A 22,792-nucleotide genomic window follows, 5' to 3' on the forward strand; every position below is an offset into this window, starting at 1 on the left:
AGCAAGTTCAAGGGACATAGCTGTGGAAGGCCAGCTTGCCATCTGTGTAAAGGAGGGGGACGAGTGTGCTGGCTTGAAGGGGCATGACATGCCTCTGGAAGGGTCTCAGGTCCCCGGAGACGGGCTGTGCAGGGGACGTGCGGACAGCTGCGGACACAGAGGGTCTTTCCACAGACAGACTCTAAAAGACCTTGGCCTTTTGAACCACGTGGAAATAATCTCTTTTAAAAGAATACCAACAGCTGAAAACGGTTTGGCTCAGTGGATGGAGCGTCGGCCTGCGGACTTAAAGGTCCCAGGTTCGATTCCGGTCAGGGGCATGTACCTTGGTTGCCAGCACATCCCCAGTGGGGGGTGTGCAAGAGGCAGCTGATTAATGATTCTCTCTCATCGATGTTTCTAACTCTCTATCCTTCGCTCTTCCTCTCTGTAAAAAATCAATAATAAAAAATATAGATATAGATATAGATAGATATAGATAGATATAGATAGATATAGACATAGACATAGACATAGACATAGATATATCAATAGATAGATATAAAAGAATACCAACAGAAAGGACAGGAATAAAGGCCCTGGCCCACACACTCACCTGGTTGGTCCCCGCAGATGGTGATGCCTTGGAGCCCAGGGAGGACCCAGGAATATTGGCCGGGCAGCGAGGAGGGTTTCTTTGTCTCCTCTCCCGCTGGCTGGCTTCTAAGGTTTCACTGCATTAGAGTGAGGAGGGAAATCCCGCCTTGGGGACAGTCCCTGGGAGCTGCCGACCAGGCGAGCTGTACCCTGCAGAACTGACTGTCTGGACGTGCAAGCCAGCACTCACCCGGAACCCTCCCCCGAGACGCTGGGAACCCCCCTTCAGCCCTTTCTCTCTCAGCAGCGGCATCGTGTGCGGGTCCTCTCTTTAAAGCTAAAGTTTCCTGAGAAGTGGGATGTGCTGGAAGGATTAGTGTAAGAATCAGTGATGATTGAATATTTATTCATGCCAGACACTCAAGTACCTGGTCATGCGGGCACATAAAAGAACCATTGACTTGATGATAAATATCATAGTGATGAGTACAACAATATGATGATGATGATATTTAACACGTTCTGAGGGTTTATTATGTGGCAGGCACTCTCCTAAGCTCTTGGTATGCATTTGCAATGGCTTCTTTGTAACAAATCTGCGGTGGGCAATGTTGTTATCTCTATTTTCTGATGAGGAAACCGAAGCACAGAAACGTTAAGAAACTTGCCCATGATCCCACAGCAGGGGAATGGCAGTATGTGCATGGTGGTTTCCCAGGGAGAGCCGGGAGCCGGGAGTGGAGGGTCTGCAGCTGCCTCCCAGGAGCATGCAGAGGGGGGGGGGAGGGGGGGAGGGTTGGTCCAGGAACACACCAGACCATCCTCATGCCGATTCCTGCCCTGCCGATGTTGGAAAGGGCTGGTGGCTGCACAAGTGTGAAGGGGGCAAGAGAGAGACTCAAGAGAGCAGTGAGTCCCATGGACACCAGCCAGGGTGACGGGTGGGCCCAGCAGGCAGAGGAGGTCAGCCTGGGGTAAGGGCCGGGCCTGAGTCAGATCCTCGAGGCTTCGAAGAAGCAAGGTTTACCAGAGACCAGCTGAGGGCTGGCCCCGGCCTCCCGGAGGCCCAGGGAAATGAGAGATCCGTCTGTCTTTGGCAGCAACGTGGGCGCTGAGCAGCGAGCAGGGAAGGATCAGCTGGCCAAGGCGTCAGCCAACCTGGGAGGGAGACGGGAACATCCTGCAAAGCCCTGAGTCATGCCCCGAAGTCCAGTTCAGCCAAGTCGGAGGGAGTTGGGAATCCAGGCATCGGGCCTGGCCAGCGTCCCCCGTCTCTTCCCAAGAGGGTCTGAGCTGGATTTGCTTCCAGGACCAGCCGCTCCCCCTCCTCCTGCGGATTTGGGTGGGGAAGCGGGGCTGGCTGGTCCCTTCCTACAGTGCCCACTGGAGCATGGAACTGAGCCCTGAATAATAGCTTCGTTCACTTTCCAAGTTCTCTCTGGCTGAAGTGCCTGCGAGGAAAGCCAGCCTCCCTCCCTCCCTCCTCCAGCTCTTCTAGGAACCGGGCGGCCGCTGGAGGGAGGAAGCAGGAAGGGGCTGGGACTAGGGCTAATGGGACTCAGTCACAGAGCCAGACCTGCGGCCCTCACCTGGAGGCTGGGGGGAGGGCGGTGGGAGGGAAATGCGCTTTGGTCTATTCTAGAAGAAAATGAAGGCTGCTTTCTTTTCCTCCCCTGATTAGCATTTTTATTGCGTCCCTCCTATTTGCTCTGCCTGGTCATAATTAAATACTGCCCATGGTGCCTCGTCTGTCTCGGTAATGTTCTCCTGGGCACCGACGAATTGGGTTTGCTTTATGGCCTCGCTCCGTTGGCAGAAAATAAGTCCTGTGCCTCCCCTGGCCGGGCGGTCACCCAGGAGGGGGTCCAGCACGGGGGTCAGGGGCCTCGTCGGCGAGCCGCGGATCTCTGGAAGGAGTATGTAAAGGCATCCAGTCTTCTATGCTCAGTGCAGCCCCCAGAGAGAGGACCCAGGGCATCAGATGCTGCCTCGGTTCCGCTCGGGAGGGTGAATAAGGTGGGCATTGACCTGAATAAGCAGCACAGCGCTGAAGATGGAGATGATGATGGGGATGAGGCTGGGGGTGATATTTAACTCGTTCTGGGGGTTTATTATGTGACAGGCACTCTTCTAAGCTCTTCTACCCTCCCTTCTAGCTCTGCCAGAGTGGCTCTGCTAAAACACAGATCCGGCCTCAGTAACCCCTCGTGGCCTGCGGGTACAACCCAACGTGGCTTTCTGTCGTCTCGCCAAGCCGGGCTGGCCGGGCCTGCTGGCTCCCGCGCTCCCCGGGCTCAGCCCACACTCCCACCTGCTGCTTGTTTCCCCCGCTCCCTGCTCCTGCTCACGCTCTTGTCTTTGCACGAGTAACTTTCTGCCTCCAGAGCTTCTTCTCACCCTTAAAAACGCTACTCAGCCCCCCAGCCGTGTGCCCTCTTCCCGGGCACCCGCCTCTGCTCCCAGCTCTGGGCTCCTAGAGTGCATCGCTCCTGTCCCCAGTGCTCTGCGCCCGGGCTCTGCTCAGCTGTCATCCTTTCCGATCGTGAGTTCCTCAAGGTCTCCGCTGTCTGTCTTCATCTTCCCAGCCCAGAGCCCGGTGCCTGGCACACAGCTGAAGCCACACCAACATTCTCCTTGCCCACTTCAGCCAGCGGTGCCCTCCCAGGCTGACACCTGCGCGCACACAGCCGCCCGCAATCTGCTGTCGCCCCTCTGCCCCACCCTCTCACCCAGGCCCAGCATGGCGCTGGGAGAGCGCCTCACACCTGCACACCCTCAGACCGCTCTGCCATCGCATCAGAAACCCTCCTGCATTAAAACGGGTGGAGGGAACGCCCAAGATCTGCCCCTCAGTGACGGTCCGTTCTGCTTCCAGCTCCGTCTGCTGAGCCTCCTCCAACAGAGAAAGAGGGAATGGGAGTTTCCCACAATTCCTGGTCTCCCTGTCAGCGCCTAGCCCTGGCTGGCCATTCCCCTGAAATCCCAGCCTTTTGGCTACATGGGAACGTACCATTAGGGGCTTTTCTGGGGTCCCTGGATCCTGAGCTGTCCCCAGAGAGACCACCTCACAAACAGCGGTGCCCAGGACAGTCAGCTGTGGTGTTTGTTGAACGAGAAACGAAATGCTGAGGAAGGAAAGAGGCTCTCAGAGTGCCTCCTGTCCCTGCCCCCCGCCACCCCCCAGCCCTGTGTCACCAGTCCAGGCCTGACAGTTCACACTGCAGGAGGGCAAGGCGGCCAAGAGGAAGATGGAGAGAGACGGGAGGGAGCATTTCTCCATGACTGTCCTCTGCTGGCCCTGAGGAGGGATCTGAACGAGGAGAAACACACAGGTCCCCAGGCCACCAAGCCTCCTTCTCCCTGCCCTCCGCCCCGGCTCCTGCCCTCCCAGGCTGCGGGCAGAAAGGGAGACAGACTCCCTTGGAGACAACTTTAAGTGAATTCAATTACCATAGCAACCAAAACCACCAGAATGGGGATTAGGCTCCAGACAGCAGCGGGCCAGGCATCCGAGAGAGGCAGCCATCCACAGGCCGTGGCTGTGGGAATGGTGACCGGGCATGGGAGGGCTGGGAGGACACCGCCCTCAGCTACCCAGACCCCCATTCACCTGCGCTTTCCGGGGCTCCTCGGGGCTCTCACCCTGCCGGGGACTGGAGAGGCCTGGAAGGGGTGTGGGGCTTTGAGTCCCAGCAGGCCTGACCTCCCGGTTCCTCCCCGCTGTGTCCCCCGTGGCTGGCCGGGTGCGTCAGCCTCGGCCCCTCCCCGCAGAGTGACACCTAAGAGCAGGGGCTCTGAGCTCAGGCCCATTTCAAGGCCCAGCTCTGCTCACCATCCTGAGCAAATGGCTGACTTTCTCCGTGCCTTTTTGCGGAGACGACAGTCTCTGTTTCCCAGCAGGGCTGTAAGGACTGGAAGACAGTGCGTGTAAGGTGCCGGCGCAGTGCCTGTCTCGTAACGCCGGGGCTCATGGTCATTGCGTCTCCGGCGGTGTCATTAACTCGTGCTGACGGCCGCGATGACGATGATGATGACAACGCTCCAGCCCCACCTGCCCGCGTCTTTTCCCTGCTGGGAGCACCGCCCTTGCCAGATGGAGGCGCCCAGCTTGAGGGAGGCAGGAAAGGTGCCCAGGAGCCCGGCCAGCTGGTCACAATGGTCAGCCCCCTCCTGCCCCGGAAGCCAGCCCGAAACCCAGAGGGACTGCGCCTGCGCAAACGACCAAACGCTCCGCTCTCTGGGGCCTTCCCCTGGGCCGGCCAGCTGTGCTCGGCCTGGGGAATCTCAGTTAAGGGCAGAACCCCAGATGGTCTCCTTCGTCTACTCACTTCGCCCCCAAAAGATCTTCAGCCCGAAAGAGCTATTGCTTTCCCCAAAGGTGGCGCCCTCATCTGTAAAATGGGGATAAGGTGAAGGCCGATTGCAGAGAAATAACAAGCCTGTCCACGGAGGCCTGAGGACGGACCGGGCCCTGCTCTTCTGGCCCCCATGTGTGGCTCATTTCCCGTGGGACACAGAGCTGGCCTCCATGATGCGGAGGCCTGGGGAAGGTGTGGCCGGCCCACCTCTGGGGAGGTGCCCACCCATCCCACAAGCGTTTCTGAGCACCTGCGATGGTCAGACCTTGCACTGCCGCCACCGCAGAAGCCAAGACAGATAAGACAAAAAGGTAGATACAGAGACAGTGAAGCAACAAACAGACCGTCCAATTACAGCGCGGAGGGGAGGGAGATCTGGGGGAGATAAGAGATTAACCGCAGGACTTGTATGCATGCATATAAGCAAAACCAATGGAGGCAAAACTCTGGGGGGTGAGGACATGTATGGGAGTGGGGGGGGCAATGATAAGATATGTACACATAAAATACCTTAATAATAATAATTTAAAAAAAACTCGGGAGCTCAGGCTGGGATGAAGGAAGAAGACCTCAGAGGAAGTCACCAGGAGGCGGAGGGCCAGGGGGCTGGGCGTCAGAGAGGACTGGCATCTGGGCTGGACTGGAAGGAGGGGTACATCTGCCCAGTGGAGGGGGAGGACGGACTCTGAGGCAGGGAGAACAGCTGGTACAAAGGGGGAGTGCGAAAGGGCTGGCGCGCTGGGGGAGGTGGGAAGTGGAGGAATGATAAAGCGTGGGTGTGTGTGTGTGTGTGTGTGTGTGTGTGTATGCACTTGTACAAACACATGCTTGGTAGGGGGCGATAAGGGGGCAGAGAGGAGATGGCAGGGGATGAGACCAGCCGTTTCCTCTCCTCTTATCTCGCAAGCGATCAGCAGTTCTATCCGCCTCTGGATACTGGGCCTGCGGTGCTGGAATTTGTCCAGCCTTATTTTGGAAACTTACTCCCCTCCAACCACAGGCAGTGTTGAGCCTGTCTTAGGAAGCCCCGTCTGTATCCTGGGGTCAGCATTGCTTGAAGGTCTCAGATGTCCCCGCAGACAGCTTCCTCCAGCCCAGGGTGCACAGCTCTGTCTGGAAAGGGGGCTGGGCGGGAACTCTGCCCACCCTTCTGTCCAGGAAGGCTGCACTTGCACCCCAGCCGGCTCTGCTCGCGTCCCCCGAGACGGGCACGGGCACCCGGGTGGGCAGCACAGCCTGACCCAAAACCCTCCGGCTGCTCCAGCCAGCCAGTCAGCGTCCCGATCACGTTCCTCTCCAGCACATTCCTCTCACGCCCTCTCTCTGTGCCCAGCTCCACGGCCTGGCTGAGCCCCTCATCCTTTCTTTCCTGCTAATTGGTCCCCCTGCTTCCCACCCGGTCCTCCTCAAATCCCTCCTCCACACTGCTGGCTGGAGAGGTTGTCAGGCTCCGAGCTGGCTGCCTGCGCGTGTGTCCGGGCCCTCGGGCAGCCCCTGCAGCCTGCAGGCTGGAGCCCAGCTCCTGGGCTCGTTTCCCAGCCTTGGTGTGCCTGCCTCTGGCCTCGCACCCCAGGCACCCCCTGAGCTCACTCACACCCTGCTGTCTTGGCTGTCTGGTGTCCACTTCCCCCCCTCGGTCGTTTGGCTGCTCCCTTGGCCTCTTTCCACACTCAGCTCAGATGCCATCTCCCCTGGCACCCCCTCACACAGCTGGCTTTGTCCCTGCCCCAGCTGGGGGACGCTCGCCTCCAACTCTTCCTCTGAGACGTGATAACACATCTACCTGAGATCTTTTGAGAATTTGCAAATCCAGCCTCTCCTCCGCCCTCAGGCTGCAGTGACACCCCCCCCCCCCAACAAGGTTTAGTAGCCTGACCCCAGGGCCAGGGTCTGAGGGGGCGGGGCTGTGCCCACCTCACTCACCTCCAAACGGCCAGCACAGAAACACGCGCATGCTCGGTAAGCGTGTGTTAAACGAATGGACGGTGTGTTGAGCTAATGCTATTAGATTAGGCCTGTTCGTTCCATGTAAATGTTTATTAATTGGCAGACTCTGCCCCGGGGTTCCCCTGCTCCTATTTCGGTGGGATGAGGGTATTGAGGGAAAGAAAAAGCATACCACTCCCATCTCCGGGGCGAAACGGCACCTGAGGTTGGGACTTCAGCTCCATGGCGTGTGAGCAGGGGGAAGTGGGAAGCAGAAGCAGTCCTCCTGGGAAGACAGTCTGTAAGCCGCTCCCCCTCACCACCGTCCCACCCCCCGGAGCAGCGCCGGGCGTGGCTGGGAAGGCTGTGCGCTTCCTTTTCTGTCCATTTCGGGAATCTGTAGCAAAGAGCCAGCCTCCAACATCGAACCTGTATTTGCAAAATAGCTCAGGCATTAGTGGAAATGTCACGCGCTTCCCACTCGGGGGTTCCCGTCTGTCTGGGTGGGAAGAGCGCCCGAGGAGCCATCCGAGAGGACGCGCGTCTCCTAACTCCTCTCAGCGGGCGCTCGGTCGGGGATTGTTTTTTTCACACGGAGCCTGGCTGTCTCCATCTTTTATGACTCTGGGCATGATTTAGCGCATACCCTGGAAAAAAATGGAAGAACAACTTCTTAAATTCGCAGCGAATGTATTGTTCAATAGATTTGATTTACTGGGACGGAGCGCGGGGAGAGCCGCCGCGGCGATTTATTGTGCCGCTATCTCAGGAGTTGGCGTCCGGCCCCTGTGCCTGCCCTGACCCCCTAAAAACCACCCCGTGGAAGGAAGGCCCATGGCGCCCAGGGGCGCCGGCTGGGGCTGTGGCTGCCACACCCCGGCCCGAGAGCAGGATGGCGAGGCCGGGGCAGGTGGGAAGGGGAGAGAGGGCTTGTTTGGGGGATTCGGTGGCATTTGTTCTGAGCAGGTGGCTGGGATCAGAGAGCAGAGTCCTCTGGGCACCGAGGCTTGTGATGTGCAGGGGACCACCTGTCTTCCTGGCGACTGCAGGGCGGTAAATGGATGGGAAGCAGGTGTGCACACGTGTGTGCAGGTGTGTGTATATGTGTATGTGGGCATGTGCACGTGTGTACGCCTATGTGGGTGCACACACGTGTGCACGCATGTGTGTGTGCATGTTTGGAGGGAAGAGAGAAACAGACTCCTAGTTTAGAGGGATTAAGAAGGATTAGTCTCTTCAGAAAAACCTCCTCAAGATGGCTTTGCTTTTGATTCCTAAAGCAACTGTGAGCATCTCCTCCTGCTCCGGGGAGACCGGGAAGTGTGGAAAGCTCTGCAGCCGGTGGGGTGGGGCAGGTGCCCGAGGGCTGCGAGGAGGAGGAGACTGTCCCAGGCTGAGGGGCGGGGACGGCCTCCAGGGGAACGTGCTTCCCAGCTCAGCCTAAGGCCGGCTGAGCAGAGGGGAGGGCAGGAGTCCCTGCAGAAGGACCAGCCGGAGCAAACACTCGGGGGTGGAGGAACAGCCGGCCGTTTCCAGATCGGCAGCCCTCTCCGTGTGGCCAGAGCACACGCTCCAGGGGCCCAAGAGGAAAAAGTGGGAGGGAGGCCGCAGAAGTAAACAAACGTTTGTTCGAAACAGGAGACGTGTCAAGGGATGTCTGCTTAGCATGGAGGGGATTGATAGGCGGATCTCACCAAGGGGAGGCAAAGTGGGGGTTGTGTTCTGCCAAGATGGACTGAAGTACTGGCCTCCTTGGCTGGGCTTCCATTTCTGGAACATCCCCTTGTCACCCCTAGACCAGGCCAGGAAGTGCGGCCCCAGGACCCCTGCCAGGGTCTTGGCTTCCGATGCTCAGCACCCACAGACTCCGCCCAGTGAGGCAGGCGCGGCTCATTCTGTGTGGGAGGTCATGGCAAAGCCTGCTGCCAGTGAGGACAGGGGGACCTCAAGATTACAGCTGGAGGGTTACCTGGAGGAGGAGGAGGAGGATGGACCCAAGGTCTGGGTAAGAGGAGAGGCCGGATGCATCCTGATTGCTGGCACCACCCCAGCTTTTCGGGAGAGCTGCATTGTGAACGCCAGGTCTACGGAAGGCAGCAAGGTCCAGTGGAAATATCCATGATGATGGAAATGTTCTCCATCTGTATTGTCCACTGTGACCGTCATTAGCCACAGGTGTGGCTAATGTGCAATTAAGAAACATACTTTAAAATTTTAGTTACTATCATTTTGGTTTGGATTGAAATAGTCTTGCATGGCTAGTGGCTACTGTAAGAGATGCAAAATCCAAAATGTGGGATCCTCACAGACAGTTCTGTCAAATGCTGAACCTGTAGGAGAGTCTTACAAGCAGTTCTCATGTCTTGTGCCTGAAGGCAGTGCGGTGCCGGGTAAGACTTCGGACGTTGGCGTGGTCAGACTTATGTTTAAATCCCACCTGGGCCACAGTATGGGTCAGGGGAGGATCACTGCATGAACACACATCATCCAGTTTTCAGTGGCTTCGCATAATAAATAAGAACAAAATAAAAGTTTACCTTTTTACTCATTTCACAGTCCAGTAAAGATTAGGAGGGGGTCTCAGATCCACACAGTCACCCAAGGAAAATCAGGCTTCTTCCTTCTTTTCCTTGAAATTCTCTTCATTCAGCCAGTGGATAGAGAAAGAGCACACAGGATTGCCCTGGGTGTTTTTAGGGGACTGGCTTAAATTATCTTGACCAGAATTTAGTCACATGGCCAAACCTAGCTGCAAGGGATCCTGGGAAATGTGCTCTTGCTATGCTCATGAAAAAAAGAGGAATTTAGTTTGGTTAGCATCTAGCCAGTCTCTGCCACAGGGACCTACTAGCTTTGTGATCTTAGGCCTTAAATTTCTTATTTGTCAGATGGGAGGAAAGTAAGAATTGGTGAAGGTTAAATGTGAAAAACGCCAAGTCTAGTTGAGATTCATGAATATGGTTCTTGCCTCTCTGTTTGGGTCTCATTTCAATTATTGGGCAGCAGCCCTCCTAACATCAAAAAACTTGCACATGTAGGCACTGCTGCATGGCATTGTATGCTTGCCCTTTTCTCCCCAAGGAGCAGGACTGACTTGGGGCAGAATTCGGCAAACCCTTGAACTTGCCTAACCGAAGGACCATCTCTGGGAAGGTAGAAAGGAACTTTTCCCTGGAGAGATGGACTTTGTTGGCCTTAAGGAGGGTACAATTACGGAAATACCTACAGGTGAAATTCTATGGCATCTGATATTTGCTTCAAAATTATTGGGGGGGGGGGGGTTGCTAATGAATAGGGGTATAGATAAAACATGGTTGGCCTGAGTTGATAATTATCAAAGCTCAAGGATGGGCTCACGGGGGTGTATGACACAGTTCTCTCTTCTTTGGTATGTCTGAAATTTTCCGTAATGAAGAATTTTTAAAGGACCATGAGGATTCTTTTTTAACAAGGCTTTGCAGAGAAATCCAGAAGCCTCTTATGACCTTGTAGCTTGGGGACAGAAGATGGACCGTCTTTGTTTACTTGTTGACTCACCAAAGCAATTAGCAGTTTTGCAGCTGGATGTCCCTCAAACCCAGTGAGGCAGAAACACCCAGCCCCAGCCTTGAGCCCTGAAGCAAAAATCTCATTTGAATAGAAGCATCATAGGTGTGCAGAGCTGGGAGGGGCCTTGGCACTCATGAGCTGTGTCTGTTTACCAAGAGGATGGTGGTACCGGAAAAAAAAAATGGTGCACAAATTCCCTATTACAATGCTTTTGCAAAGGTTGGAGACTTGGCTTTTTAGCTGCAGAATTCAGAAACAGCCCATGTTGGTGTGTATGGTTGCATTAATGGGGCCGGTTTTCTGAGTGGACAGTGACTGTGGCATTGGGAAGAGCCTCCATTATTCTGATGAGGACCTAACATCCTACTCAATTTTATTGCTTTGACTTACGGCTGCGGTCTGTTAAAATGTGAACACTGTATCTCTGGACAGGATAGTCACTCACACTTTAGTTTAAATGATTTTAACGGTTCTTGCTGAGGAGGAGGGTCTTGAGAGAGACAGGCACTTGAAGCTTAAGGCTGCCGAAGTGGGGTGTCACAGGATGGAGAGAGGAGCTAATAGAGAAATGTGTTGCTTGGGGAGTCAGGTTTTGAAGGCTTAATAATTCCATGATTTTATTTGTACTCACTAACAGGAAATGTCTAGAACACATTACCGCCCATTAGATAAAGGCAGACCATTGCTAAAGATATATATTTATTCTCTGATTTCACACATTTCTGAGTATGAACAATAACTACACAGAAACACTTGAGTGACCTTCTTAAGCTTCCTCAAAACAAGCACTGTAGAGAGCTGTGCCCAAGATTTAAAAGAGCTAGTTTGAACACATGTAAACTCTTTTACAATATTATAGCAGCCAATATTTTTTAAAGTATGTTTTTATTGATTTCAGAGAGGAAGGGATAGGGAGAGAGAGAAATATCAATGATCGAGAAAATCCTTGATCAACTGCCTCCTGCATGCCCCCAACTGGGGATTGAGCCTGAAACCCAGGCATATGTCCTTAATCCAGAATCAAACCTGGGACCATTGAGTCCACAGGCCAATGCTCTGTCCACCTAGCCACACCGGCTAGAGTGCAGCCAATATTTTTATTTATAATTGCATATGAGACGTCCTATATATTTTCTCTAAGTCAGTCCTCACAAACCCTATGAGTCAGTGCCATCGTTAGAACGCATTTCACAGGAAGCTGAAGATCAGAGAAGTAAAGAGGCTTACCCAAAGTCACACGACATGGGGGTGGCCATCTTGGTAAGATGGGGCGGCCATCTTAAGGTGGCCATCTTGTGAAGATGTGGGGTTGGCCATCTTATGGCGGTCACTTAGTATGAAGGGGTGGCCATCTTGTGATGCAAGGGTGTGAAGGTCAACTTGCATATTACCTCTTTATTATATAGGATGCCTGGACATGTGTGTCTGCCTGTGTCTGTGTGTACAACCTAGCAGTCTGTGTCTGCCCCAGGCTATTTCTTCATATTCCTGCCTTGAACAGCAAAGACAACCAATAATTATATCACACTTCCCATGACCCAGGCCCTGTTCTAAGTGCTTTATCTGTGATAGTATGATCCTATAGTACTATGGATTGCCATTTTTATAGCAGAGAGGAAACCAAGGCGCAGAGAAGTTAAGTAGCTTCCTCAAGATCACACAGCTAGTCAATGTCGGAGGCAGGTTCAAATCCAGGCAGTCTGACCTCAAAGTCTGTGCTTTCTACCTCCAAGGTACACAGACCCTGAATGCAGAAGGCCTGCAGCCCAACTCCCACCCCGCCTCTGGGCAGGCTGCTGAAGGACAGCCACCAGCAGTGAGGGTGGGGACAAGCCTTCTAGACACCCTGAGGCCAGCTTCAGGGAACCAGCCCGAGCAGAGCAGCCCAGGAAATAGGCACACAGGCATGTCAGCGAGGAGGAGGCTGCAGACTCGGAGCTGGGTTGCCTCACAGTCCAAGTGACAAGCTCTGCAAATAGCGGCCAGAACCAGGGAACTAAAGAAGAATCCCATGTGTGCACAGTTTGGAGAGGACATAGAGAGACAACAGTTGTCCATAGGAGTCCCATCTTTAAATAGAAAAGAGCCTGAAATACACCCTGAGTGCCCCCCCCTTTGTACCCCTCCCCCCACACACACACTCCACCCAGGCCAGCTAAGTGACTGCACAAAGGCCTTCCTTAGCTGTGCCTGTGGCGAGGGGAGGAAACCTAGTGCCCTGGCAGCTCCTGACTTTCTGTTCCTATTTAAACTGTCTGAATTGGGAGCATCGACAAGCTCCCAAATTAGCTTTTTAAATAGAAGCCGAGAGTTAGAGGAAAAGGGGCCGTGTCATGGGGGAAAAGCAAGCGAAAATCCCGGCCAGGCCAAGGCAGGGGGGGGGGGGGGGGGGGCGAGGCCCCTGGAAGGAGGCAGGGGAGGTGGAAGCCCGGGAGGGAGAGGGCCCATCTCCTGGGCAGGGCCTCCGGCTGTCCCGGTCAAGGGCCTTCCTTCTGCCCCCCGCCTGCTCTCTCTCATTTTCCAGGTCAACCGGCTGTGAGAAGGGCCGTCAATAAAGCCCAAGCTGGCCCAGAGTAGGAATTCAAATCGTTCACATTTTCCTGTAGATTTTTTTTTTTCAACAGAAAGGAAAATATAATTTACAGATAGTTCACTTAAGCCGTGAGATGAGAGCCTGGGAGGAATGGGGGCCAGGTGTGTGTGTATGGGGGGGTTGGGGGGGTGTCTGAATCAGTGTCCTACCTTCAAGCAGGGTGACAAGGCCAGGACAGCAGGTGACCCATCGTTTGACCTCTCTGGAGGAGGAAGGATGCTCTATGCTAAATGCTCCCAAACCTCCAAGCTCTGGGGCAGCCCCAGCTGCTGAGTGCCCCCCAAGAAGCAAAACAAAGATGGGGAAGTACAAGAGTTCAAGCCTGGGCAGACATAGAATACTGGGTTTGGACTGTTTGGAGGTGGGCTTGGGGGTGGGGACCGGAGGCCCCTCCTGGCCCTGCCCACCCAGCTCGGAGGCACTCCCAGGGGGCACGGAAGTTGAGGCCAGAGCCGGGGGAAATTCACTCTTCCCGGGAGGGAAGGGAGGAGGGGAGTGGCAGCAGTGCTGGGGCCTTCCCTGAATCCTTCCCCGGTCTGCCAGGGAGTGGCAGTGTTGTTAATCATTATTACTGTATGCAAATCAGTATGCAAATCCCACAGGGCTGGGGACTCCAGGCAAATGCTAGTGCAGCCCACGCCCACCTCCTGAAGGGCCAATTGGGCGCCTTTCAGACTGACACTCTGGAGGGGGCTCTGGGGGGAGTGGGAGGGGTGCAGGAAAAGGGGCCTCCAAGCTCCCAGGGGCCGCTGGGGCCTACATCACAGTGACCTCTTTTCCCCCTTCATCCGGGACAGGATAGGGGTTCTCACAAGCGAGAAGCCCCCTTCTGGGTCAGAGAGGCCCTTTCCCGGCCCCCGGCCCCCTAGCCAGGACTGCCTTCCCAGCACACCTCCCCTTCGCAGCTCACTTCTCTTTTTGCTGGTCCCTGGGCACTGGGCACGCACCTCTCCGCACCCAGAGCTGTGATCTCTCAGGTCCTGCGTCCCGGGGCTGCTGCCCAGCGCCAGGCCGAGGTCCCGGCTTCCTGGCCTCGGCCGGAGACACGGGGACATTGGGAGCTGGGGGTCCGCACAGTCGCGGGGACCGAACTCTCCGCGCCGGGAGTCTGGGCCGCCTGTCACTCCGGGGTGCTGGGGGGCGGGGGATGAAGGGGGACCCTGCCCTCTGGCACATGCGGCCCGCCGTTCCCCATCCTGGGCCGAGGCGCCAGGCAGGGGGGTTGCCACGGGCATCAGGGACAGGCGGGCGGACTGGACGGACCCAGGTTGAGAGTTCACGCTCCCAAGTCCAGACTGGGATGTGGGTGCTGGGTTCACGTGGCGGGGTGGGAGGGCGGATCCCTACCTCCAGGTCTCGCCCCAGGAGGAGAGCGGTTCTTACGGGGTCGGGGCAGATGTGCGTGTCCTCCCCCCACCCCGCCCCGGGGACCAGCCGGTGCCAACACCCCAGCGGAGAGCGCGGCGAGCGGAGAGCCTGCGGGCGGCGGGGCTCCCTCGGGCGGCCGGGCTCGCCCAAAGCGGGGGCTGGTGTGGGGGGACAGCCGGACGGACGGCGAGACAGACACGCAGCCCGGTCCCCGAGCGCACAGGCTCCGCGGCCGCCGCTCCCCGCAAACACGCCTCCACGCCCGCCCGGCGCTCGGCCCCCGCTCGCCCCGCGCCCTCCCGCGGGCGCCCCCCGCCGCCCCGGGCGCCCGGCTTCCTCCGCCGCCGGGGGACGCGCCGGCCCAGCCCGGCTCCCCGCCCCCCGCCCGCTCACGCGCGCGCCCCTCCGCACACTCACACTCACGCGCACACGCGCACTCAGCCTCGCGCGTGGGGAGTCACTCCCCCTCCGCCCGCGCCCCGGGCACCCTTCGCCGGAGCCTGAGCCCGGGCGCTCCGCGGCTCCCTCCGCCGCCGGGGCCGCCCGCCGCGGGGACCGGGACCGGGGACCGGGGACCGGGGCCGGGGGCCGGGGATCGGGGCCGGAGGGAGCCAGGGCGCAGCCTCGCCGCCTCCCCCTACTCCCCGCTCCGCTCGCCCCGCCCGCCGCCTCCCGGGGAGAGGGGCCTCGCCTGCAGCCCGGCCCGGGCTCCGCTCCGCGGCGCCGGCAGCGGCGGGGGAGGGAGCGAGCCCGCGAGCCCGCGAGCCGCCGGCGGGCAGGAGGGGCCGGACCCGGCGGGCGGCGGGAGGGAGGGGCCGCGGACGGACGGCCGATCGGACCGAGCGAGCGAGGAGCGGACTCCGCGGAGGAGGCGCGGGCGCTCCGGCTGCTGGGCGCGCGGCGCTCGCTCCGGGCCCCCCGCCGGAGCCTCCTTCCTGCGCCCCGGGGCCGGGCCGGGGCCGGGCGGGCTTCGTCGAAGGTAAGAGGGACGCGCCGAGCCTCCCGGCGCCGCCGAGTGCGCGGAGCGCGGCTCCCACGCCTGTTGCTCCCGCTGCCCACGCGGCGCCCTCCCCCTCGGCCCGGGCGGGTGGGCGCCGGGCGCGGGGAGGACGGGGGTGGGGCCGGCGCCGCGGGGCTTCTGTTCCCTGGGGCTGCGATCCAGCTCCGGGAGACCGGGGAGGGTGTGAGCCGCTGCCTCTCCCCATCGGCCTGCCTCCCCGGGGTGCCGGCGGCAGGTGGCGGCGGCTGGCTCGGCACCCCTTCTCCCCTCCTTTGTGAGCAGAGCGGAGACATGGCAGAGGTCGGAGGCAGGGAGCAGTTTGGGGCGCTTCTCAAAGTTCTCCAGCCGGCGGGGTGCCTCCCGGAGGCCGGGCCCGCACCCCTGGTCCTGCTCCAGCCGCCTCTCCCCAGCGGGCTGTGGGGGCCGGGGACGTGGGGGGCGGGGGGAGGCCGCTAAGGGACCGCGCCCCGGGGAGGGGGCGAGAGACTCACTTTGCGGGGTGTTCACCCCGGGGACAGACGGGGTGCGGAAGGGACTGGGTGGAGAAGTTACCTGGAATCAACTAAATTCCTGCACTTGCTTAGTGTTGACATTTGAATCAAGTCCAAGATGTCCTGCCTTTATTTTTTTTGCGGGTTTTTTTTTTTTTAATCCCGGGCAGCGGTGACATGTCAGCAACAGGCAGAGACTCTGGACCTGGGATCTCAGAGCACAGGCTCTGCCGTATTCCTTAAGAGAGGGTGTCTGAACTGCCCCAGATCCTGGGCACAGAGCCGTCTGTGTGTCAGCTCCGGCGAGGGTGCGTGCTGGTGTTCAGCGTGAATGTACGTAGGTGATGGTTCGGCGTGCACCTTATGTACTGTGCCTTCAAGGGGGCCTGGGTGGTTTGGTTCTGCAGCCAGGGGGCCTGGGCGGGCAGGAACTCCACGCAAAGTATCTGTACATTCCCCCATGTGGAAATGCTGGCACATGGTCAGGGATGGATATGTTTATTTTCCCTCGTCACTACTCGAATGAGCAAAATGCAAGCGCACAAGAGACCCCCAGAGGACGAAAGATTAGTAGCTCGTTCCCTGTAGCTGCTGAGGCTGAGAAAAAGGAGCGGGTTCGGGAGAGTGCTCCAGCCAGCCTAGGAGGGGCACTGTGGGAGAAGAGGACCGGGTGTGCAGCCCAGGCCCGCACCCAAGGGTCCCCAGCTTGGCACCCTGTCCGTCTGGCACCCTATCCGCTTGGCACCCTGTCCATCTGCCTGCCTGAACTCTGTGGGCACAGGAGAAAGCCCCCTGTATTGTCAGGACCCTCCCCTCCCCCAGACTGGCCTCATTCTGGGCTCGGCGCTACGGTATAAAATTGTGAAAAGTAAATTCCGGGGGCCTCGGCACCCTGCCGAAGTCGCTGAAGGGCAGGCCGTGGCGCTGTGACGTTGTGGGCCTGTGCCCAGGTTGGGCGTCGGTGCTCAGGACGGGCTGTCGGGTCACTTTGCTCCCTTGGGGCCCTCACCCTCCCGACAGGAGCTGCCTCCCAGAGCTGACTGTTTACAGCCGGGGGAGTGCTTCCCTTGTGCGGCATTTTCTGCCTGTCATCTGAACACTCACCTGTTTAAATGTCTTCCGGCCCCCCCCCCCCCCCGCCTGCCCCCACCCCCACCTTTCCCACTGTCAAACTCCTCTGCCAAAAACAAAAATAGCTTCAGAGTTTTCGTCTGTGAGGCGTCCACGTCCCAGTAAAACCTCGGCATCCGGGGCATGCGCAGTGCCATTGGCTGGAAACGGGGCCGCACGGTGGTGCCTGTTGCAGGAATCCGTACCCAGGTCGGCTGCGGGAGGTGCCAGTGCCCATCAGGGGGCCTGCGCTGCAGGGAGAGCCACCAGCAGCCCTGCTGCAGCCGCCATGCCTGCAGGGTTGTGTGGGGATAGGGCTGGGGTGGCTGCGGGCATGGCATCCGATGGGACCTCTCCCCTTCCAAAACCTGGATGTGTCATCCCCCCCCTCCCCCCGCACAACACACACCATACACACACATACACACACCACACACACACACACACACACACACACACACACACGGAAAGTAGAAGTTGGGCAATTGCTCCTTTTTTGGGTGCCTTTTAGGGGACAGGGCTTGTGCCCCTCCTGATTGACAAGTAACACTGGAGGCACCATGGCCTTTGCCCTGTGGTGGTGGGGGGAGGGCCTTGGGGAAGCAGGGCAGTGGCCTGGCCAAGCCCTTGACTCCTTGTTGAGACGGCCGGGGTTCAAAGCTCTCTGCCCACGTATGACGTCACCTCGTGCAGCTGCTCATGCTCCCTCTTCCTCATCTGCAAAATGGGGGCAGCGGTGGTATCGCCCCTCGGGTGGCTGGTGGGCCGGTGGAGACGGTCCGTGTGGGCGTGTGGCACTGTGCCCGGCACACGCAGGCCTCAGGGGACCTGCGCTGCCGTTCCTCTCACAGGGGGACCCAGAGAAGCGGTTAGCACCACTGCGGGCTCAGACTGCTCAGGTGGGGGTCCCTGTCCCCCCGCCCCGGCCATCGCCTGTCAGATTCTCCCCATGCTGCCGTGAGGAAGGCAGGAGAGGGTTCCGAGGAGACAGGGCCGCGCCTGGCCTGCAGTAACCGCCCGATTCCTGTGAGCCGTGATTGCCAAGAGGACATGCAGCAGCGTCCATCATCCAGGCCTGAGGGGACGGGTGCTGGAGACGAGGGGCAGCGCTGTCCGGGAGCCCACAGGAGGGGGGATTTCATGGTGGGCGAGGTGGGGCACCACAGCCAGGGCGAGGGCCCGCAGTGGGAATCTAAAGGGGCTGGAGCGGGAGGATGTTGCCAAGAGGAGGAAGGGAGCATGCCCAGCGAGGGACCCCCACAGGTCAGTGCGAGAGCCGTCTGTGATCTCGCCGCCGGAGGGAAGATGAGCACGTGGGACCCGGGGCGGGAGTGGTGGAGACGCCGCAGTGCTGGGCCCCGTTTGCATTTGGTTTCGGAAGCTGTGGGGTGCAGCCGTCAGAGCCAGGCTCGGGGAGATGACTGAGCAGCGTGGATTTCTGGGGAGCAGGAGAAACAGGGTCGGGGTGGGGATGAAGATGAGCAGGCCAGGGGGGAGGAGGCATGAGGGGACTGGGGCCTTCATGAGGCAGGAAGAGCCATGGTCTCATTATTTGGCGACTCTTTGGGTGGAGCATGAGGAGGGAGGCCAAGGGGACAGGCTGCGGCCAGGGATGCTGAGAGTAAAGGGAAAAGAGATCCGAGCTAAGCCTGTCCTGCTCCAGGCACCCAGGCGGGCACGGCCAGGGGCAGCCCGGGAGAGAGAGAAGGCACAGACCTGAGAATCCTAGAAGGGTGGGGAGCCAGGAGGAGGAAGCAGGTTTGACAGGGAGAAATGGAGCTCAAATCCCATGATAAGGCTCCCCTCTGCCTCATTTATTTCTCTTTTTTTTAAAAAAAATTTTTTTAATATTTTTTTATTGATTTCAAAGAGGAAGGGAGAGGGAGAGCTGGAAACATTAATGAGAAGAGAGAATCTTTGATGGGCTGCCTCCTGCACACCTCCCACTGGGAGGTGCCCTTGTGCATGTGCCCTTGACCAGTATCAAACCTGGGACCCTTCAGTCCACGGGCCAACGCTCTATTCATTGAGCAACACCGGCCAGGGCACCCTCATTTCTTTAAACACAGAATCAAACCAACTGCATTCCAGAGGCCCCCAATAATTCTGAGTCAGGATTGGTTCCGAGCGATCCATTTAGGATTCGTGAACACCAGTGTGTTAACCCCAAACAGTTTCCCGTCATGTTACGTGTGCTTCTGTGTCACCACATGGCTAGCCACAGATGGTGTGCATTTGGGGAAGGCAGAGCCATCTCACAACCGTCTTTAAAAAGCCGGATCTGGGAAGGTAAAACTGTTTCCCAAAGCCAAATATAATTCTCCCCGCCTCTGTTCCCTTCGATCAGGCAGGGGTGCAGACGGGTGTGCACGGTGTGGCCGGGGAGCGGTGGGGGAGGGGCCCGGGAACTGCCGAGGGCCGGGTGGGGCCAGGTGACAGAGGCTGGCATGGGAGAGAGTATTGTTACATAAGCCACGGGAGCTAAGGATGGTGGGCAGATGGAGACGGGAGGCGAGGAATCTGGAGATGGCAGTGAGCGTGGATCAGCTTCCTCCGGGAGGGAGAGGGCAGTGCCTGGGAGGCAGGTGAACAAAGAGTCCCAGAGTCCGTTCACGGCTGGGCAGGGGCCGGTGCCCAGCTCAGAGCCTGTCCCATCTTCCTGTCATGGCTGGGAGGGTCATGATTGGACACTAGGTGGCTGGGTGTCCCAGACAGTGACACTCGTGTGGGGACAGCCTTCTCCATTGGACTTGGGGACGAGCTCCACCGAGCCCTGAGCCACCTCCCAGAATATTCCGGGCTGGACAGCCCGGCCGCCTCACCAGGGAGGAGTGGGAAGAGAGTGTTTACCTGAGCCCCTTCAGCCACACCCCATTCCCGACTACCCTGGTGGATGAAGAGAGAAATAAACATTAGCATGTTTATTCCACTTTGTAATTCGTGTAATGAGATCTCATGTACCCTCTCCCGATTTGAGTTCTCAAGAAGGCCATGACCTTTCAGAGCTGATTATTTCCCGGGTCTTCCCCCATCTTCCTGCGAAAGAGGCTTTCCCTCCCCATGCCCTGAGCCCTCTGGGAACCTGACAATCCCCCAGGCAGGCAGCAACATCCGGTGGTTATCCCCCCACCCCCGTGCACTCCTCACAGGGGAGGAGAGAGAGCCATCCTCTCTCGGGTGGTCATTTCAATTTCATTCATTTGCTTTCAAGACGTTTGCTGTTTCCCTGTGACCTTTCCCGCAGTCCCCCGTCCCCCCTGCTTGCCCATCAGGACTCACCCGGCTCTCCGCTCTCTCCTCCTGTCCCCCAGGGGCCGCTGCACTGAGTCCAAGCTGGTGTGCCCAGTCCGCGCAGCGGCCGCCCCGGCGCCGGAGTCACCATGGCGGCGGGAGTGGCAGCCTGGCTGCCGTTCGCGCGGGCCGCGGCCATCGGGTGGATGCCCGTGGCCAACTGCCCCATGCCCCTGGCCCCGGCCGACAAGAGCAAGCGCCAGGACGAGCTGATCGTGCTCAACGTGAGCGGGCGCAGGTTCGAGACGTGGCGGACCACGCTGGAGCGCTACCCGGACACGCTGCTGGGCAGCACCGAGAAGGAGTTCTTCTTCAACGAGGACACCAAGGAGTACTTCTTCGACCGGGACCCCGAGGTGTTCCGCTGCGTGCTCAACTTCTACCGCACCGGCAAGCTGCACTACCCGCGCTACGAGTGCATCTCGGCCTACGACGACGAGCTGGCCTTCTACGGCATCCTGCCCGAGATCATCGGCGACTGCTGCTACGAGGAGTACAAGGACCGCAAGCGGGAGAACGCCGAGCGGCTGCAGGACGACCTGGACTCGGAGAACAACCAGGAGTCCATGCCCTCGCTCAGCTTCCGCCAGACCATGTGGCGCGCCTTCGAGAACCCGCACACCAGCACCATGGCCCTGGTCTTCTACTACGTGACCGGCTTCTTCATCGCCGTCTCGGTCATCACCAACGTGGTGGAGACGGTGCCGTGCGGCACGGTGCCCGGCAGCAAGGAGCTGCCGTGCGGCGAGCGCTACTCGGTGGCCTTCTTCTGCCTGGACACGGCCTGCGTGATGATCTTCACGGTGGAGTACCTGCTGCGGCTCTTCGCCGCGCCCAGCCGCTACCGCTTCATCCGCAGCGTGATGAGCATCATCGACGTGGTGGCCATCATGCCCTACTACATCGGCCTGGTCATGACCAACAACGAGGACGTGTCTGGCGCCTTCGTCACGCTGCGGGTCTTCCGCGTCTTCCGCATCTTCAAGTTCTCCCGGCACTCGCAGGGCCTGCGCATCCTGGGCTACACGCTCAAGAGCTGCGCCTCCGAGCTGGGCTTCCTCCTCTTCTCCCTCACCATGGCCATCATCATCTTCGCCACTGTGATGTTCTACGCCGAGAAGGGCTCCTCCGCCAGCAAGTTCACGAGCATCCCCGCCTCCTTCTGGTACACCATTGTCACCATGACGACGCTGGGGTAAGTGGGGGTTGGGGGCCCGGAGCAGGGCCCGGGGGATGGGGCGGCGGGTGGCCGGGCCCTGGATGGCGCCGTCGGGGTTGGCAGAGGAGGATGGAGAGGGGTATCCAACGTGTGTGACAAGGAAAGTTGCCTCATACAAGGGGAACGCACGAGGCGGATTCGTTTGGGGGCAGTGGCTTGCTCCGAATGGAGCGTTCTTTAGGTGTGTTTATGAAACTTAGGAAGTTAAGTCGCCGTTGGTGTTTTTGGCCATGCATTCTGTGCGTTTGTGTGTGTTTGGGGGGGGGGGGCAGGGATGGCTGTATTTTATTTACATGTGTGCATATAAAGAAGAGAAACGGGGCAGCCAGTGGGGAGGAAAAGGCTGTGAGGGTTTGGTGAGTATGGCAAGGAGGGGGCATACTTCCATTAACGGGTGCCCAGGGGCTCCGTGGCCCTGAGGAGATTTTCTCTAAGTGACACCGAACTTGGGTTTTCTGAAAAACGGGGTCCGGTTTGTTTCTTCCTTGCCGAAGGAGGAGCGGCCTTGCTTTCTCAGCCCACCTCTGTGATGGAGTGACCTGGCTACCGGGCGATGGGGAGGTAGTCTGAATGAAGCATGTGGACGGACACAGAAGCAGTCATATTGTCGAAGGGAGGGGCAGGGATGCTCCTTGAGGTCACTGGTGACTCTCTCTTCCACTCCCCAGATGCCCCCTCTCCAACCAAGGTCACAGAAATGGATTGATGGTCCTGGGATGTGAAGAAGAAGAAAAAGGGGCTCAGGAAAGAGAGTCCGGTTTTCCCCCTAACGGGATTAGGGTCAAGGAAGGCAGCTTCAGGGAGACCTGTATTTCTTAGGGTTTCTGCTTCAGAGGTTGCAAGTCAATGAGTCTAATGCAAACCCCCTTCACGATTCATGTGCTGGGTCTATATTTGCTCAGCCAGGAAGCATCATATTGCCAGTGGAAAACTCAGGAAGCTTTTCATTTGGTCTTCGGCAATTCGTTTGGCGGTATCCTGGAGATTCAGCAGTTTTCGTGGCTGAAACCCTGTGGCCGCTGGTGTGGGTTTTCCTGTAGTGCTGCGCATGCTTCTCAGGAATGACTGATCAGGTGAAGGGACCTTTTCACATGATGACATTTGTCATTCTGCCATATTGGAGGGAGCAGCAAGGGGTTGAGCAAGGGGTGTCATTGTCCACCTGTGAAGGCCACTTTGGAGGGGCCATTCCCTTCACCTCTTGCCTGTCTGACAGAGGTCATCCTGCCCCCTCCTCCTCCTCTGACACACACTCTTCTCCAAACACTGTTCCCGCCCAGATGGCTAAGAATGTCTGCTCATTTGACCCTG

At 58.3% G+C, this 22,792-nt stretch overlaps 1 protein-coding gene across 2 annotated transcripts in view; it reads left to right on the forward strand.

The window, feature by feature from the left end:
- The first annotated feature begins 15,292 nt into the window (after positions 1 to 15,292).
- KCND3 (potassium voltage-gated channel subfamily D member 3) overlaps positions 15,293 to 22,792 on the forward strand; it is a 112,620-nt gene continuing 105,120 nt past the window's right edge. For both annotated transcript variants that reach the window (XM_036453322.2, XM_036453324.2), the window contains exons 1-2: positions 15,293 to 15,349; positions 20,283 to 21,457. In XM_036453322.2, the coding sequence (XP_036309215.1) occupies positions 20,352 to 21,457 (1,106 nt within the window). In that variant the 5' untranslated portion in view covers positions 15,293 to 15,349; positions 20,283 to 20,351. The remainder of the gene's footprint in view (positions 15,350 to 20,282; positions 21,458 to 22,792) is intronic.

The sequence above is a fragment of the Pipistrellus kuhlii genome, unplaced genomic scaffold (assembly GCF_014108245.1).
Source record: "Pipistrellus kuhlii isolate mPipKuh1 unplaced genomic scaffold, mPipKuh1.p scaffold_m20_p_24, whole genome shotgun sequence".
NCBI lineage: Eukaryota > Metazoa > Chordata > Mammalia > Chiroptera > Vespertilionidae > Pipistrellus > Pipistrellus kuhlii.